At 39.2% G+C, this 19,852-nt stretch overlaps 1 protein-coding gene across 4 annotated transcripts in view; it reads left to right on the top strand.

Annotated features, from left to right (window-relative positions):
- The window catches only part of ephb2b (eph receptor B2b), a 172,765-nt gene that overhangs the window by 68,074 nt on the left and 84,839 nt on the right, over positions 1 to 19,852 (top strand). For all 4 annotated transcript variants that reach the window (XM_024269806.2, XM_024269804.2, XM_024269805.2 and 1 more), the window contains exon 3: positions 13,504 to 14,188. In XM_024269806.2, coding sequence (XP_024125574.1) covers positions 13,504 to 14,188 — 685 coding nt within the window. The remainder of the gene's footprint in view (positions 1 to 13,503; positions 14,189 to 19,852) is intronic.

The following is a 19,852-nucleotide window of genomic DNA, read 5'->3' as shown; positions in this document are numbered from 1 at the left end:
CCAAAACATTTGTTTTTGTTTTTAATTCACTTTTTCAATTAAATAAACAACAGCTAATGCAAAGCTTTAGTGGTCATAGCAACTGCTGAAAGAAGGTCTAGGGTGGGGGTCTGCAACCTTCAACGGTTAAAGAGCCATTCTGGACGATTTCTTACTGACAACATCCCAGTTGGAGCCACAAAGTCTTATTTAACCCCTTAGAAAAAGAAGACACTGATTTGTATTTCTGGTATTGTTACGATTCCGTTATGATAAACACAATTGGGTTTTTCAAGCATAAATAAAACAAAAAAATAAAGAGAAAATAGCATATTTTTTAAAATATGTATTAGTTTATAATTCTTTAGAGGTCTACATAACTTTCTTTTCAAAATAAAAGACATTCTGTACTAAACCAGAGCTAATGAAGTCCCTCATCATGTTTTTCATAATTAATATCCTTAATGTTTTATACAAAAAGAGAAAGTACACCTCAAATTCTTGTGTCTGAACTCTGGTTGTATATACTGACTTCATATTGATTTTCTGTGTTAAACGTCACTCAAACATACGTCAAAATGTTTCTGTTTTGGTAAAATATGAAGCCAAACTGCTTGGTGGATTGATTATTGGAGCATTATGGGTACTGTAGTCAAAATCCTGGTGGAATGATACATACTTTCCTTCAGCTGTTTGTGAAGGAGTTCAGAACACAAGAGAAAGATTATTTTATTTGCAAGTGTTTTTAAATGGAATGTAGTCTTTATTTTCCAACGGTAATTGATTTGGTTTTTTGTCACCTCTTGGCCAGGACTCCCTTAAAAAAGAGATTTCTTAATCTCAAGGGGACTTCCTGGTTAAATAAAGGTTAATGAATACAAATGAATACAAGTAAAAAAAACTTCGAATTTTAAGACTTTTTCTTTGCTTAATACACCTATAAGATAAACCTAAAATATGTTACTTTATCATGAAAAATATTGTATTTTTACTTAACCAGAGAGCCACAATGTAGGGCTGAAAGAGTGGCTCCAGAGCTGCACCATAAACGTTTTTATTTTAACTTTAAGCAGAAAAAAAACAAAAAAAAAACAACAAAAAAAGATTTTTTCCATAAAAAAAAACAAAAAAATATTTACAAGAAAAGACAACCATTACTGAAGTGTGAAGCAAAAGGCTTTAGGTGAACCAAGGCCAAAACAACAAACCAAACCTCACCTAACTGAGCCCGGGGAGCTCACGTAAATTAAAGGGAAAACAATGACCAACCCACCTCTCTTCTTGTGGGATGGGGGCCCACACGATGCTTTTAAAGGCTCCCTCCATCAGCTTTGGTCCAATGGGGGCCCCATCCTTTCCAGCACCACACCTGAAAGAACTCGACACAGACAGACACAGATCCACAAACACACAGAGTCCCACTCTGACAGAAATAAAGTACACAGAAACACAACAAAAAGAAAAAATCAAAAGCAAACACGACCACAGCTGTAACAGTTTGTGTAAGACCTGTGATCGAGGTGAACAGTTAAGAGTGAGTCATGGACAAACCCAGTAGTGTTCCTAAATATAATTCCCTTCAGAATCAGAAAATAAATAAAGCATAAAATGTCAGTTACCTCACTTACTTTTTTGTTCTAAAGCCCGGTACCAAGTGCCCCATGGATTGGTACCGGTCCAAAGGATGGGCACGACTGCTGTATATGTAAAAAAACAGAAACTGATTCATCCAACCTTACAGCAACTTATAGTTTGTTAGAAATATTCTTGGGCAAATGAGAAGACAGTGGATGCAAACATGGTTCTATTTCCATGTATAAAAAGATTCTCTCCAGCCAGTTTCAATGTGAAGCTGCAGAGAGCTAAGCTTGTTAGTCATCACCTCTGTGGCCTTTGTTGTGTTAAGTGTCTTTGTAGCAAATGCTCTGTCTGGCAGTTCCTTTTAAAGCTTTTATAACGAAACATTCAACAGCATGCTCTTACTTTAATCTCTTGAGCATAAATAATTTCTGGCTTCTTGTGAAAGCCCTTTTGCAGCTATGATATAGCACAGTTTCAGAGCACAATGAAATGCAAAGGGGCTAATCCCCCGGATTTAGTCAGGTATAGCGTGGCCTTATCCGCGTGGGTCCCGGCGCTTTATGTGGCTGTGCCGCAGCGGCCCAGCCGACTGGAGAGCAGGAATGAGCGTGATGGAGATAGCTTTCCCCCTGAGGCCCATGCAGGACAACAGGTGTGGAGGCAGAGCTCTGCTCTCCCACTCAGCGGAACAGCAAGAGGTGCCCTACACAAACTATTGTCTTACACTTGTGCTGCGGCGCATGGCTTAACTGGAGGATCAGTAACATCCAGCAGAGCGGTGAAGCAGCAGTTGGCTTTCACTGCTCGATAGCTTCATGAAAAACATCCCAGTGCGGCATGTCATGTTTGGCAACTCTTCACAAGCCAGAACCAGCAAAGATGAACGCAGAAATGTTCTATCATCGTCATTTACTAAGTATATGACAAGGCCTATTAAGCCTGGAGGAATGAGTAATGTATATGTAACTGTGCTGCAGCACAGTTTCTATAATTTAATTCTTCTTTGGCCTGGCAGCTCCTCCACTCATTCTTTAAATGATAGTCAGTTCCATCATTTTTGATCGGAGATGTAAAAGGAGGCCGAGCCTCACTCTGTAAGAGTCCCACTTCACAAAGTAGTACTAAATCATGAGGCTGGTTTGTGTGGTCAAGTTTCCCAATCAAGTTACATAAACACACGATTATTTTAAAGCTGAGACTTTAAGGTGTGCAATCATTTAGAGCCTCAATGACAGGTGAGTTACCCGCTAACTAGCGGCGCATTGGTGAGTGGTCAGATCATAAAACAAATGAGCAGACCGCTTCGTTCCTGCAGCAGCTTATGAATAGCCTTAGGCCTCCAGCAGGACATGTGAGGAGTGTGGAGGGAAAACGGAGGTCTGGTGCTCAGACAGGATGAGGTGGGATTGTGGTTCACATCGTCGTTACGGATGTGTTTAAATACGGCAGTTCTCCTCCAGCGTCGTGTGGAGACGCAGCAACCCACAGACTTTAGCAACAAGGCCGTGTCCAGCGTGAAGTGTTTGCTAATCAAATCACTTTTGATTTATGCAATCTACGACTCATTGTGCTGGAATTCCTCTGGGTCCGGTTTGCGGTTGTTGTACAATGTGTGGCAAACCAACAAGTCGTTCGTTTAAAACTTTTCTTTTCCGTTATTTGCGAGTAATTTCCTGAACCTTTGGATCGCCTGCAGAAACCAACGATTCTCTGTTAGTTCTGAAGAATGCAGAGAGATGAGCAAACGAGTGCAGTAACAGACAGTCCACATCCCTGATGTGTCGTGGACAGTAGTAATTGTGGCTGGACGGCAGCAGACAGCTCTACTTAGGGCTCTGGGAGGGTGAGGCTCCCGGCCCCATTCAGGGTTTGGCTCTGGTGGCCTTTTTGGGACTAATTGAATGCAGACACTGGGTGTCATTTGTCCCCTGTCCCTGTAGGGAAGGCACTCTTGCTGTAACAGATTTCCCACATTTGCAAATCCTGTGCCCTCAGAGTTTTCCGCTGGGTTTCTCTGTCTGCTTTTGTGTGAATAATTTATTTACCTTTGTCAGTGATAGAGCGGCGATATGTAATGTGGCTCAGGTCCATGAGGCAAACTCTGCTTAATTCAAACATTGGAATGACAGAACGTGATAAATACCAGACGGACTTGATGCAAAAACAATGAAATCGTTGCATGTTTGGTTTTTGCTGAAAGTCTGTTTATAACGCCGCTTGACAAATGTGTCTGACTTTTGTCAGAGACATTTTTGGTGCCTGAACGAAAACATTTTTGACTGTTTAAGACTCAAAAGCTTTATGTTTGACATTAATCTTTGCTGTTGTAAAAATAATTTCTTAAATTAGAGTTCACACGAAAATGGTTAATGCTTCTGAAGCACATTGATATGAAGGCCAATGTGTTCAGCCTTGAAAACGAAACAAATAATCACAAAACCGTACGGCATTGATGGTGAGAAAATGATTTAAACCTATTTAGGAGATTAAGTGTAGTCTTCAACAGTTTTCTTTGTAAAAGCAAAATAAAGAGGAATTCTCTGCTAATTGTCTTTCTTTTAAAAGCCTGGTATTTCTTGGGTGGAGACTTTTTACTCCTTCATTTCTGCACATCTCTGTTGAGTTTAACCCACAGCCTTTCTGTTGAGCTAATGTCAACATTCTGACCAAACGATAAGGATCACGGGATCCCGTCTGTCGTACGATTCTGCTGGCTGGATTGGGACCAGCCCCGTTGCATCAGGCCGTTTTGAAGTCAGACCCATGGCCTCTCTCTGGACCCTTGAACCGTTTACCCAGGACTCGTGTCGGCAGATGGAATTAGGTGTTTGTAGACGTACTGATAAAAATGAAGAAAAACCGACATGGTGATTAACGACTGGCTTTGATCTCATTGATCCTGAAGACTTCTGGTTGATTCATTGGTAAATCTAAACCCGTAAACGACAGAAACAACGTCCTTTTGATGGCGCTGCTCTGCTGTGAGAACGAGGAATCAGTTTTATTTCTTCACACCTCTGTGCTGTAGCATCTTTCAGGTTTGTAACAGATGAGAAATGACTGCAGTGTGAATCCAAATGGTAAAGGTGAAAAACGTTTGTCACAATAAGTCAACTGTCGGCCAGACCGTAGGATTTGAATCTGTAATGGCATTCTGTCTGTTTGTGGACTGCCACAAATACTTTTATTATTTTTTTAGTATTTTATGACAATTATTAATTCAAGTGGCTCATGCTGCTTTTTACATAGAAATATGCTTTAAACATTCTTAAAAAAAAACTGAGTAAAAAAAAAAAGTATTAAGGCTTTAATCAGTAACTGAATACTCTGATATTCAAGATCTGCTCCCACAAATTCAAGTACAAATACTTGCAACGTCTAAGATCACTGATTCACAGTCTTTATAAATCTAGTAGAGTTTAGAAAAAATAAACTTAAGCTGATGTAATTATCACCCTAAAATGCAGATTTCAAAATAAAACTATCAAGGGTTTTGATGGAAAAGTGAAACTGAAGTTCAGTTTACTGAAAAGTTCTGAAAAAAATTAATTTGTTTTAAATTACAAAATAACATGTCATTCCTGAAATATATGTTATTATCATTTTCGCCTTCTGCTGGACAGAGTTAAGTGTGTTTAGATCAAAGGTCTGCACCGTCAACTCTGAAAGAGCCGTTCAGGTTGATTTCTCACTGACTCCAGCCCAGCAGGAGACACCAAGTCTTCCTTCACCCTTTAAAAAAATAAGACACGGATTTATATTTTTTCTATTGTTACTACTATGATAAACATAATATAACTGTTTTTTCATTTTGCATTAGTAAAATATAAACATTCAAAGAAAATTGGCTTTTTTTATTTTTATTTTTTTAAATTTTGACTAAAGTTCTCGTGAGTTCATTTTAAAATAAAAGACACCCTGAAATGTATGATCATCTCAGTGCAGCAAAAGTAGCAATAGCAAATGTAATGGCAGCAGTGATTTAATAAAAACATTTAATTTTACAGTTATTGGTGCATCTCTGTAAATCTAACGAACCAACACGAAGTTAGAGCTAATTAAGTGACCCCTGACATATTTTTCTGTCACTCTTGAAATTCCTTATTTTTTCAAAAATAGAAAATTCGGTTAATAATCCGGTGCATCTTAATTCTGGTTGTGCTTATTGACATCCATTGATTTTCTGTAGTACAGGACAGTACGCATACAAATGTGTTAAAATGTTATAGTTTGACTTGTGATACGTACTGTCCTTCAACTAGGGCTGACACAAACGATTATTTTAATAATGGACTAATCCCTGATTATTTATTCAGATTTGTCAACTAATTGGGTCATGTGTAAACTAGATGTAAAGCACACATCTTAACCATGATTAGCTTTAAACTAACTAAAAACAAGACATATAGTATACCTGCGATAGTACAAGTGTGATTGCTGTAAGCTGAATGTGTGTCAGAAAGCTGATGGCTAATGGGTTCATTTTACAGTAAAATTTGGTCAAGAAATGCATACATCACCTCATGAAGATTTCAGGATATATTGATATGATGAGAGCGTTGTTTTGATTAGCACTGGCTGCGAATGTTTCTGTTCTCTGTGAATTATCATCAATCTCTATATCAAAAATCCTCTTCACCCTATATGTGAATCATTTTACTGAAGACACGCAAGTCTTTGTTCAGTAATCCATGTTTATGACCAGTTCTTCTAATTCATCGCTTGCTTTCTTTGCACCTACACCTGGAAACCGTTTTTTTGTTGGTCCTTTTTCCGCAGCCCCAGACACGCTTAGAAACCACATCTGACAGTAATGACCACCTCCCAGACCGGCGTTTACTAGAGACCAGCCACTATTGGAAGATATATGGTATCTTCTCCAGTCTACTGGACTGTATTCAGCTAAACTTTAGTGTGAATTTTTTTAAAGTGATAAACAGCATTTTCTTTTTTTTTAATGGTTGTGATTTCATCTGTGATGTTTTGTTGATTCTGATCTCCTGTTTTAAATAAGGATTTAAATAATGATGATTAAATACATATTAGTTTAATTTCCATACATCCACTAAAAAGGCAAACATATAGCAACTATTCAGAGTTATGTATGTAAGGATCGTGGTTTGATCTGTGATTTGTTGATCTTGATCTGTGAAACGGATTGGATTGCTGCCCTAATGTTAATAAACAGAGACTCCAGAAAAAAGGCAGTATTTTCACCTTTCTTTCTTTTGTTCACAACATGGACATGATCTGTTGGATCTGAGTGTTTTAGTATTTAACGATTTAAAATACATATGACTGTTACTACATTTCACCTCACAAGCCTGCCATGTTCAGAAAGCCCTCCATTATTTTACCATATTTATTCTGATATCAGCTTGATAAGCTGTCATGTTGTGACATTGCTAAACGTTTGCTGTACTGTATGATGCCCTTTAGGTTTTGATGACAGATGATGTCCAAAAATACATAGAAATGGGGTTTAATGAAAAAAAAAGAACAGGAGAAACCTTAAAAACATTCCTGTTGAATGATAAAACTGAGGGTAACTCCAGTCTATAACTCAGCTTTGACAGCTGGCTCCACGATAAAACAGAGAGCTATTTTCATTGACATAAATGGATTTCAGGTCAGCTGAACCTTCTCCCGGAGTGGAATAAGTGATATTGATCCTGACCCTCATTCTTAGTGAGCCTCACTGAGCTGCAGCAGCTCCGTATGACTCAAGCGTTGCAGTGTTGTCATTGTAGTGTCCCTCAGTTCTGCTGAATGCTAACGTCGTGATCAATATTTCCTTTTTCTGCTCTCGGTAATTCCCCCTGATTATTGCTCAGGTGAAAATGTTTTCCTACTGGCAGCATCATCAGCATAGCTGTTTGGTTTTTATTTTAAAATGAAAAAAAGAAGGTTCTGGTTTGATCAAATACAACATTTGAGTGTGATGATGATCTAAATTGTATTTGTTTTATAAATATTCAAAACTGTCTACAACAATTTGTGCTTTGTATGAATGTTGGAAACAAGAAATTCTAGGAGCAGAGGGGAAATATTGACCCACCACTCCGATCATCTTCTGATTTGTTTTTAAGTGATCCTGGAGGTCTTTTAATTATGATGATGTCGTTTTTAGCCAAAATCTAAAAGCTTGTGTCATTTTCTAGGACAGAGTATCTGTAGAGCAGCAGTGGTTTATTAGAAATTCACCTCTGAGTTGTGGGGGGGACTGTTGGCGTGGCGTAAGCCTACGCTGACTTCCCATCATCCCTCAATTTACACTCCCTCCTTCTAGCTTACAGCTGCTCATAGCCCCAACCTAACCTTATCAGTGTAAAAAAAAAGAAAAAAAAAAGGGGGAACAATTTTGGAGCTATCCACCGTACAGCTCTGATCCAGATACCAGCTCAGACGGGGAAAACAAAGACGTTCATGGATCTATTTGTCTGCATCAGAAGGGAGCGGAGCAGGGAAATTCTTCTGTCTGCTCCTGAATACTAGCAATTTGAATAAAGAAATACTCAGAAATGCAATTTTAAGCTTAATTTTAATTATATATGTCCTCCATTGTGAGAAAAAGGCCACAAGAACATGTGAAAATCACCAAAAGCCCCCCCCCCACACACACACACACAAAATCTGGACGGCTCACACATAATGAAGCCCATATCTCCTTAGACCAGGTGTCTTTAACCGAAATGTAAGGAGGCCCAGTTTGGAAAAAGTTCTTGAAATTAAGGTCAGAAAAAAAATATTTAGTGTAATATATTTTTAAGCCGTTAAGGATTGTGGCACATCTGCATGTAATTAATAACTAACTCTCTTTTTACTGTAATGAATTCATTATTTAATGTCACATTACATAATAACAAGGAACTGTGCGACACAAACACGCACAACAGGAACACTACCAGGACAACTGCCGACATCATCAACATAAAGGAGGATCCACATTAGCTTCTTCCACAAATCAAAGTCCTCCAAGGAAGAATGTACATCTGAACAATTTTTTACAGTTTCTCAGTCTATCAGGGTTGTATTTCAAAACTTTTACACCGAGGAACGTTGTCTAAAGTCTCTGAACAGATTCCAGCCTGATTCAGCCTTTCTGTAGATACAATTCCTAAATGTCCCTTTTACAAGTTTCCTCAACTCAGAAACATCTTCAGCAGGTCTTAAGTTTTATCTGATGGAATCTTCATTCTCTGTAAAATGTTTGTAGCTGCTTTAAATGTAGACTTTATGATTTTATTTGAAATATAATACATAAATAAATAAAGCATAAACAAAAGGACACATCTGTCAAATACTGATATTGTCTAAGTACAATAATAAACACAAATGTATTGTGTCTGTAAGTTTAATATTGTGTTAGTATAGGAAACATTCAAATATCTGTCACCACAGAGCAGTCTGGTACTGGTGTTTTTATTTTGTTTATTTAATTATTTTTAATCTTTCTTATCTTAGTTAATTCATTGGCTTGTTTCTTTTACTTAACATCTGCTTTTAAACTAGTGTCTTCTCACATTTGGCTGGGTCGTCTGCTTCCTTGCCCACGGGACATGGCCCTGATGTACCCACTGCTCCTTCGCCTGGGGTTTCTCCTCGGCTGGTGGGAGGCTGTGGGTTGTGGGGCTCTTGCTCCTTGGCCCAGGAAGTAGATGACCAGCTGACAGGAGGTCGGTGTTGACAGCGTCTTCAGGGTTCTCCCATCTGACATTTAGAAACATGAGGGTTCCTATGTATTCATATTTTATCATTCGTTTTATTTGTCTGTTGGTGCACTTGTTCACATATATGATATTAGGGGGTTGATTTTTATTTTTAACAAGAGGGTATTTTTTATTGTGTTGTTTGTTTTTTGTACAGCACTTTGAAATGTATTTGTTTATATGAAAAGTGCTCTATAAATAAAATCAATTTGAATTTGAATTTGGTACGTGGAAACAACTGTCTCCATGAATCCATATTTGGAGGGAGAGTCCTGGTTGTGTCTGTGAACAACAGCTTCATATTTCTCTGAAGTGGAAAGCTTTTCTACAGGTTCCTCCCGGCTCTTTTCTCCAAAAAGAAACTCTCCAAACATGTTTGTGTCCATATATGACCACTTTATAGTGAGAATGTGTTGCAATGACAACAAGAACTGCACCATTTAAAATAGACCCATGCTGGGTCCACTTGACCCATCATCTGGGTCAGGATTGGGACCGCGGTCCGTCCTTTAGTGACCCCTAGACCATCTAACATGTGTAGTACACTCCACAACGGGTCATTTCTTTAAAATATGGAAGCCTTTTCTGGACTGTGTGACTGTTAATACTATATATACTAATGGAGTAGACGGTTTTTATTTATTTATTTTGTAAAGTTTATTTTTCCTTTTTTTGTATTTGTTATTTTTCCTCTGTTCTTTTGTTCTGTTTGTTACACTACAGTATTGTCTTTTTTCATGTACTTGTATAATATAGAAATTAATAAATATATATATATATATTTAAAACACCATCTTTATTGGAGTGTATCTTTAAACACAAAGGCTTTCCTGTAAAGCTCCTTTTCATTTATTCAGAGGAAACACATCAACATTACACTGTTGTCTTTATCCGCCTGAATCTGTTTCCCTGACCGCGTCGGGATCCAGAATGTAACCCCTACAAGAAACTGCTGCTTTTGTTTGATCCTAATCTAAGGTCAGCTCTTTGCCTCTGACTAATCTTTCTTGACATCCACCACGGCTGATGTTACCTCCACCTAGCTCACTTAAAACACATGACCACCTGTTTAGGGCGCAGCCTGAAAGAGCCGGGGGAAAAAGCTGTGAAAATGAAGACGTTTCTTCTAATTTAACACTCTACGCTTGATCGTTAGGCTCCTATTATGCCCCATTTGCTTCCCTCCACTGGCCGTGATGAAAGAAGGGCAAAGAGGCCATGACAGGAAAAAAAAAGGGGGCCCTTCATCAAAACACATTTTGTTTGGGGTCTTTTTTTGTCAGACTCGACCCCCCCCCCAGTCACTGCCAACACTTTTTTCTGGAGTTTGCCCCGTCTACATCCCTCATTAGTGGCAACCCCCACCTGTCTCCACATTCATTTTATTAAACCGTGATTGTCCTCTGCTCCGCGCTCAGCAGAACAGGCTGTTCGCTCTTGTCTAATTGGCCCACAGCCTCCCTCCTGCTTCTCCACAAGTGGGAAGGTCAATGGCTGCTTATGACCCGGGAAGATGATGTCTGTCAATTCCAGGCAGAGGACAGGATTTCCCTCCAACTGTCCGCCGTCAACACGTTCCAAACACGCTTTACCATTTGCTTCAGCTCTGTATACAGTGAATCTTAAACAAACACAACAGTTTTTTTCAGCTTAATTACTTTAAAAACAGATTTAGTATTAGTCAGACCATTTCTTAGTCTAATTTATTATGTCCTTTTGATGATTTAGTGAATACTATCTGTACAGATACATTTTATTTCCTGCTTTGAGGCTTTCTCCTGATTTATTTTGTAAAAGATAACTGTTTTCAGTTTCCTCCAATAACATTTTTAACGGTAGATTTAGAAATGCATTCATTGAACTGTCCGGCGAACCGTACTGCCGATCAGCTCCAGGTTGGAAGACAATGGAAGACTGACATTTTTTTGTTTACAAGCAGCCAATTGTCATTTTTGTGTAAATTCTCTCACTACTTTCTGGTTAGTGCAATGTAAAGGGTGTTCACTTTTTGTTCAAGGTGTCCAAACCTACTATTCCAAAACCAGGGCTAGGAGTCACTGGGTACCTCATGATACGATGTGATACGTGATGCACAGCTCACAATATTGATATCACAATACTGCCACAATTGGTAACAATCATCTGTAATAACACTTTATATACAGCAACACATGTTATTTGGGAAAATATATCCCCATTTATTTTTTAGGTTGAATACAATCATACCTTGTGTCTTATTTTGTGCAACAAATAATTGACACTTTTGTGCAAATCAGCATTACTATGTCTTTGACGAGCATTGACACCAACTGAATTATAGTTGGAATAGTTTAAATTATCTGTAAAATTCAGTGTTAACAATGGTAAACATGATCAGCAGTGTCACTACTTAGAGCAGAATTGTTGTAAACAACAGAATAAAAAGGAAATAATTAAAGTAGCTGCCAGACACATTGGTGTAACGTGTGCCCCCTATCTACCTCCAAAGGAACGTCTCACTAAAGGAGGATGGATATAACATTTTACAGCCTCTTCAAATGAAAATTAAAGATCAATACTTGGTGAGAACCCATCGAGAATCAATCGCAGGACTAATAATTGAGATATATTGCAATATCAATAATTTGGCACACCCCTATCTAAAACCCAGTGCCTTGGAAATTTCCCAGAAGCCTCTGCAAAAAACCAGTGCGCAGCAATGCTTGCTAGATGGGCAAATATAGACCACAATGCATTATGTTTGAGTGGTTTGGGATTTAAAAAAAATGTATGTACATTTATTTTTATAAATGTTCATCATCTGAAAACAATAGATTGATGAAAAGTCTTTGTAAAATTAGTTTAAGTTTGTTAAAAAATTAAGATTTTACCTCAGTAAATGTTTAAAGAAAGTTCTACCATGTGTTGAATGATGTTAAATCAATGACACCACATAACCTTCCTCTATACAGACTTTTAGGGGTTATAGGGAGTAGTGAGGGAATTCAGACAAAGTTTAAGTTCTCTTTTCTTTGACTGCAAATCAGTTGTTCCTCTTTTTCACTTTAGTGATTGGCTGCGTCAAAACAAGCATTCAGTTGATTAATTAAGACATTTGATTTAAGAAGTAAAGCTGCTCTAATTAGTGAAAGTGTTTGACCGATTGTGCATCTGTAACAAGCGGGGTGACTTTCTTCTCCCAACCCGTCAAAATCTGTCAAAATCCTTCCTAAGTGGGCACTAATTTGTGAAATTATATCAGCTGTGAAGTGAAGAGTGAAGGGGGGAGTCGGTAGGGAGTACACCAGATGCAAAGTTGTTGGGGGGGGTGACTCATTTTTTTCTTGGCTGAAATGCTGAGGTTGAGGTCATGACCTCTGCGGTGGTTGGTGTGCTCAGTGTTAAAGCTAGTTTGATCCATGGGGGGGGGTTCCAGAGAGGCTTACTCTGGGCTCCTGTCAGAACCTCAGTCGGTGCGGTAAATTCATGTCTGTAAAACACCAAAACCCAAAGAAACTGCAGGAAAATGAGCCCTTTGGAGGTTTTTAAAGCTTACCTCTGTAAGGCAAATGTGTCAGTTTGTTTCTGCTTTGATTTAAAAATAAAACCAAAGTTTCTTTTTAGTGAAAGAAGCTTTAAACGGGGATTACTCACAAAAAATAAAGTCATATTTCTTCTGACAGCAAAGTGGGTCCGACATAACAAAGAGGCCTCAGAACATCAGTGAGCTGTTTTTCAGAGTCCTAGCAAAGCTCGTGCCGTCTTTTATTCCTCTTGATTGTATTAACACGGTTAAGTTATATTCAAAATAATGTGTGGCCTCGAAAATAGGGTTGTTACATTAGGAAATAAGGACATGATGGATAAACTACTCCTCATTTGTTCCTTCAGACAAGCCTAATGCATCCTTTCATCATGACTTATTAAAGATATTATGTTCCTTCTCACCATCTAATAAATGTAATCAAAATATTGCCTGAAGCTGATTACGCCGCGTAATCAAAGTTATTATAAAGTGCCCATGAAAACATAATTGTTATTGCTGGAAAAGAGGTATCAGTGGGGCTTTGTGACAGTTTACATTAATAAGAAACATGCGCTTCATTTACTGCTTTACAGCTGAATTACACCTAATTGAACGAATCAGGGAAACTATGTGTCTCAATTACAGACTGTTTTTCCTCCCTGAGAGTCCGGATTCTCTGGAGTTACCCACATGGAAGAACTTAACTCTGTATTTTTGTGTTTTCAACAGTGGGAGGAAGTGAGCGGCTACGATGAAAACATGAATACCATCAGGACGTACCAAGTCTGCAACGTCTTCGACAGCAACCAGAACAACTGGGTACGGACAAAATACATTCGGCGTCGCGGTGCGCAGCGGATCCACGTGGAGATGAAGTTCTCAGTGAGGGACTGCAGTAGCATTCCAAACGTACCAGGCTCGTGCAAAGAGACGTTCAACCTGTACTACTACGAGTCCGATTCTGACACGGCCAACAGGAACTCTCCACCGTGGATGGAAAACCCTTGGATTAAGGTTGACACCATTGCAGCAGACGAGAGCTTTTCCCAAGTGGACCTCGGAGGCAGAGTGATGAAGATCAACACGGAGGTCAGGAGCTTTGGCCCTGTGTCGAAGAACGGCTTCTACCTGGCCTTCCAGGACTACGGCGGCTGCATGTCCCTCATCGCTGTCCGGGTTTTCTACCGGAAGTGTCCTCGGATCATCACCAACGGGGCGCTGTTCCAGGAGACGCTGTCGGGCGCTGAGAGCACCTCTCTGGTGGCTGCGAGGGGTGTTTGCATTCCCAACGCAGAGGAGGTGGACGTCCCCATCAAGCTCTACTGCAACGGGGACGGAGAATGGATGGTGCCGATCGGCCGCTGCATGTGCAAAGCCGGATATGAGGCGGTGGAAAACGGAACGGTTTGTCGAGGTACGTTCTCCTCTGACACTTACAGAAAACACATCACAGTCCCTTATGTCTCTGCAGATTACATACACAGGAACTTAATTCAGATTTTCTCTGTTAATTCGGAACTAAACAGTTAGTTTCTGTAACATTACTTACAGTTCAGGTTTAGTTAATTTCATCAAAGCTTTCAGTCACTTCCACTTACAGAAGAAGAACTGAACTACTTCAACGCAAAACACGCAATAGTCTTGTCTTTGTTTAAGTAATAGAATTTGAAGAGAAATACATTAAAATATACTTAAAAAAAAAAAAAAACTTAACATGTTTTTTTTAAAGCTTTCCCCTGCATACAAACTAAACTTACTTTTTACCTAGGGTCCTTTTTCTATAAGAAAACTTTAAAATTAAAAGAAAACTGTACTATATACTATACTATGCAACTATACTACAAGAAAATTAAAGAATTAAAAAAAAATACCATGCACTATACTACTCTATCCTATAAAACTCTACTAAAAGTAAACTATAGATTTAAAAGAAAACTCTACTACAAACTATACTATACAATTATACTACAAAAAACTCTAGAAATGAACGAAACTTTACTATATACTACACTACACTGTACTATACAACTATACTGCAAGGAATTTAAAGAACTGAAAGAAAACTATGCTATACTACACTACACTATACTATAGAACTATACTGCAGAAAACTATAGAAACGAAAGAAAATTATACTACACTATGCAACTATAGTACAAGAAAACTAAAGAATTGAGAAACAACTATACTATACAGTATACAATGAGTAAACTATAGAATTGAAAGAAAACTATACTATACAACAAGAAAACAAAATAAATGAAAGAAAACTTTACTATATATACACTATGCTATAAAACTAAACTATACTACAAAAAAATAATTGAAAGAAAACTATACTATATACTGTAATACACTACACTATACAACTATAGTACAAGAAAACTATAGAAATGAAAGAAAAAGTTACTATTCACTATACTACTTTATACTATACTATACAATTGTACAAGAAGGAAACTATAGAACTGAATAATAAAAGCAGCAGCTCTTGAACCTTAAATACAATCTTTTTTTTATTTTGATTCTATAGTTCCTTTTCCCATTCATCAAAACTGCATTTCTTTGCCAAGTTCCAAACAGGAAAAAACACGTAAACATTTAGAAAGCACAATTGCACCAAACATTTACAAGTGCAGTGACCTAACCACACTGGCTAGCGAGCTCTCGGTCAGCGCGCTTTGATATGCTGATCACTCCACACAGCGTGGCAGCGTGTTTCCTGCAGGATGGAGCCGTGCGAGTGAGCCTGGAACCACAAACCACCCACCTGTGTGCCTGTAATTAAAGCACATCCTCCAGTGTCTGTTTGTGAGGACTGCTGCCCAACAAACCCTGCCAGGCCTGCTCTGCTAATGAGGAGAAGACAGGCCATTACGGGGGGTACGGACTTAGCTTTTCTGGCGCAGTATGGAGCTCTCGGTCTGCATCTTTGCTAAGGAAAGTCTGCTGTTTTCTGACCTACATGTGATTTACTGTGAGTGCTGGATTGAGAACTTCCTTTAGTTCTGGTGTTCTCCTTGTGAATCAGATACAGGATTTGGTTGAAGTTCACACAGAGAAAACACAACTCTCCTTACCCTTCTTCATGGTCATAAGATTTTAGGAGAAGTAATCAGCGTGAGTTCTCTTCTTCATCAGCATCACTGCAGCTTTCAGACATAATTGATGCTCAAACGCAGATTTTAAGCCTTCCTGCTGTTCCTCGGTTTTTCCTGATCACGTTTTAGAACATCACAAAAGGAGCAAACTCAAAACAGCAGGCATTGTCATTTCATACAGGGAGAATGTTCCCCGCACCAACTATTTTTAAACTATGAATGCTCCCGAGGAGAAACAAATCATTCCAAACAGTTGTTGTTTTGTTCTCTGGTTGTTGGAAAGCACTTACAGACAGAAGCCTGTCGTCGCTTTTGACTGATTTTACTGAAGACTGCAAGCTGATATCAGTGCTGGAAGCCATGGTTGACCGTTGCCTTTCAACTCGCAGGGGTTGGCCAACAAATTGATTCATGAAAGATGTGCCTCTGGCATTGATATAACAGGGCAATGAATTAATTTGTGGGAGTCTATACGCAGAGTTTGGTAGGAGATCCTCTTTCACGGCTGGATCCTGATGTCAAAGCCCACAAAGCAGCCGTGCTGGTAACTGTAGGATGAACAATACAACCCCAGCTTTGTTCTTTCATCTTCTTTTCCTAAACTTGTAATCAGTGATGTAACAATTGAACTCTTGACAGAAATTGTGACAAATAATTAAGCTGTCATAAAAGCTGTCATAATATTGACAGCAGAAGGGGCTCTTACACCAAATTGCAGAGTCTTTTTCCCTACATTTGTCTTATAAGTGAGATTGAGTTTCCTCACTGCGAGTAAAAGGAGCGTATGAGGCTTTTTAAAGAGACAGTTCTGAAAAGGGAGATCTGATTTCGCTTTAGAGCCTGAAGGAGATGGTGCACCGCTGAGACACATGAGGTCCTGTTTGGCCTTGTTCCCCCAAAATGAAAAGCATTCCCTTTGCTTGGGCACAATGAGAGCCATGTCCATGGGTGGAATTGCAAACCTCCCTAACAATGCCCATGTGTGTATTTCAGTGTAATCTGATCATCTAAGCCCATGCTTTTGTAGGTTCAAGGGTCTGGGTGGTGGCAGCGTGGCTCATGTTCTCGAGCAGTGGAGATTCAGATTGAGGAAATCTGTCAAAGTGATCACATTGTCTTCGTTTGTTGATGTGAGGATGAAAAATGAAAGTCCTGATGGTGTTTGTGTGACCTTGTGACTTGTGTGGAGGAGGAGAGATGATGATTGTTTCGCTTCATGCACTGAGTTAAGAAAATGACTGTGATTCTATAAAAAACTAATGAATACGAAAAAAAAAGTTTTCCTTCATTTGAGATTAAGATAATAAAGCATATAAATGGATTCATTTAGTTTGCGTAATTCTACATTCTGCCCATTAGCTATAAATGAGAACTGGACTGAATGAGGGTGACGTCACCCACAGAAAATGATTTACTTCCGGCTGAAATCAAAATCAATCAATTTAGTTGTCAGTTTTTCCCCTGATATAGACGCTGCCATGTTGAAGCAAGACATCAACAGTAAGCAGTGATTGGGCCGGATCAGTCTGAGTTTCTATGGCAACCGCTCTCACCAATCAGGAGTAAGCTTGTTGCAAGGCCACGCCCCCACCACTTGAAAGGAGGCTAGGCTAAATCAAACGTTTTGAACATTGGACGTGGGGACCAGCAGGCTCCGCCCACTTTCATTGAGGCATGTGATTGGTCAGTTTATAACTTGAACTATAGAAAAAATTTCATGAAAAAGTTAAGATCATCAAGAAGTTATCAGAGCAAGAATGGTTATTCTGACCAATAGAATGACTGCGTAACAGGTGTTTATTTCTCTATGGGATTCTGGATCTTTGGAGCCAGCAGGAAGGACTCACTCATTCCAGTTTTTATTAGTCAAATATTTTAGGGTGTATTCAGACTGGGAAAGTCTGTTGGTTCCGATCGAGTTCTGAAGATTGCATTTGTTCTGTATTTAGACTGCCGTCAAGCTGAATTTCATGTTTCAAACAAACCCTTGTAAACAAAACCACATGACTAAAGATGTCTTCAGTCATTGGCCAGCAGTGAAAACAAAAAAAGAAATTGATTAATTTTGAGTGTTTGCATGAAGGCCAGGTTTAACACCTTTAACTGTCACTTCGGTACGGCGGAGGACTGCTGCACGGCGGTTCCTGGCAAGATGATGGTGAAGAATGTAGAGTGATAAGTCTTTATGACAGATAGATTGTGAGGAAGCCATGTGGATCAGGTTAAAAGTTGTTTTAATTCATCCAACCTCATTTTGCTGTGTCCCATCACTGTGATGTTATGACAATGTTTTGAAGAGAATTCTGTTAAGAAACTCCAATAGAGTTTTTAGGATGACGTTGCGGTGCCCTGTGTACATGCTTCATAATGAGTGTGACGGAGAGGCTGAGACGTTAGGATCCATTTGCAAGTGGTTTAATGAAACAGAGAAAGGGCAAGACATAGACAGCATCAAAAAGCAGGCAATGGTCAAAAACACAGAGGCGAGGCCGAGGAATGAATTAACAGGCGCGGGTCAAAAACAGAGAATCAAACTAAGAAACCTGCTCAGACTGACGGATAAACACGATCAAGACTTCACTCTGAAGTTGAGGCTGGAGTGGGTATAAATGCAGGTGGTTCTGAGGAGGATGATGATCAGCTGTGCATGGAGAAGACTGAAGCGGGGCTGATGGGAGTTGTAGTGAGGAAGGTGCTGAAGATAGTTAATACTCAGGGGAGGGGTCCCTCTGGTGGTCGGAGGAGGACATGGCTGAGTGAGTCCTGACACTGAGACAGAAAGCCAGTAATTGATGTTTTTAGCAGTGTTAAAATTAACACCCCAATAAGTCATCAGTTTGACCAGTTATTTCCTTTTTGCTAACATGAATATAGGCTCTACACTTGTCCACGGCTCACAGATCGTCTCGTTCCTAACTTGTTTACATCACGTGACCGCCGAGTACGATGGCTGTTTTGGTTCAGTTATTTTGCTCTCGGAGCGGATCGTATTCAGACTGAGGTATTTGAAAGTGAACTAAAGTTCAGTCTGATTGGAAACGAACCAAGACCACCTCGAAAGGTGGGTCCGAGAGCGGTTCCTGGTCTGGGACCAGGATTCATTTGTGCGTATTCAAAATGAAACTTTTTTCCAGATTATTGGGGGGAAAAAAATAGTTTGCTTTAAGCAAACCAAGTGTGTCCAGACTGAGTACACCAAGTTGATTTTTCTCTCTAATACCAAGGTTGTGGCCAGGGACACATAAATAGCAGATGCTTTCTGACATACCGTGACTTTCCGACCATTTACGTAATTGACATACATCACCTGATTCCGACGTAGAGAAAAGTGGCTTTTCACAGCCCTGATATGCAACTTTAACGTTTTAAGTTTTCTCAGATTTCAGAGTTGACTGATTTACACTGTTTGTGTTGATACTTTTCAACTGTAATGCTGTTTGCACACGTGTTGCACATTAAAGAACGTGCTGAACACGGGTTCTTGAATGCGCTTTTAGTCTATGATGTTCACACTGGACTTTCACTACCTGATACCTGTGCAAAATGTCAAAGCGGTGCAGCTCTACCTCCTGGCTCTTTTTGGATACGTGGAAGACTTGGTGTCATAATTCCAGCCGGGCACACACTGGAAATATGAATTTCTCTTTTAAAATCAATTTTCAAACAGTTTCTTTCTTTGCATTACAAGGGACACTATCTGTTACTACCCAATCTGAGTCCCTGATTGGTGAAAGTTTTACAGGTTTAACTTTTAAAACCTGTTCAATAGATGCACGTCTTGAATGTAGAGCCAAAAATAGACTTAAGAACTTGTGTAGCTACATGTGAACATGCAGAGTTTTGACCACGTTAATTGTATAAGTATGGAGCTAAAATTGGACCAATATCATTTGAAACCCAAATAAAACAAATTGGAAAAAATATTGGTCTTTGGCCAAAGAAAAATGTGAAATGTCCAAAACTTTTGCTATTCTAAA

This window comes from Oryzias melastigma, linkage group LG5 (assembly GCF_002922805.2).
Source record: "Oryzias melastigma strain HK-1 linkage group LG5, ASM292280v2, whole genome shotgun sequence".
In the NCBI taxonomy this organism is placed as follows: domain Eukaryota; kingdom Metazoa; phylum Chordata; class Actinopteri; order Beloniformes; family Adrianichthyidae; genus Oryzias; species Oryzias melastigma.
The sequence above is the reverse complement of the archived record's forward strand: the minus strand, read 5'-3'. Positions and strand labels throughout refer to the sequence as shown.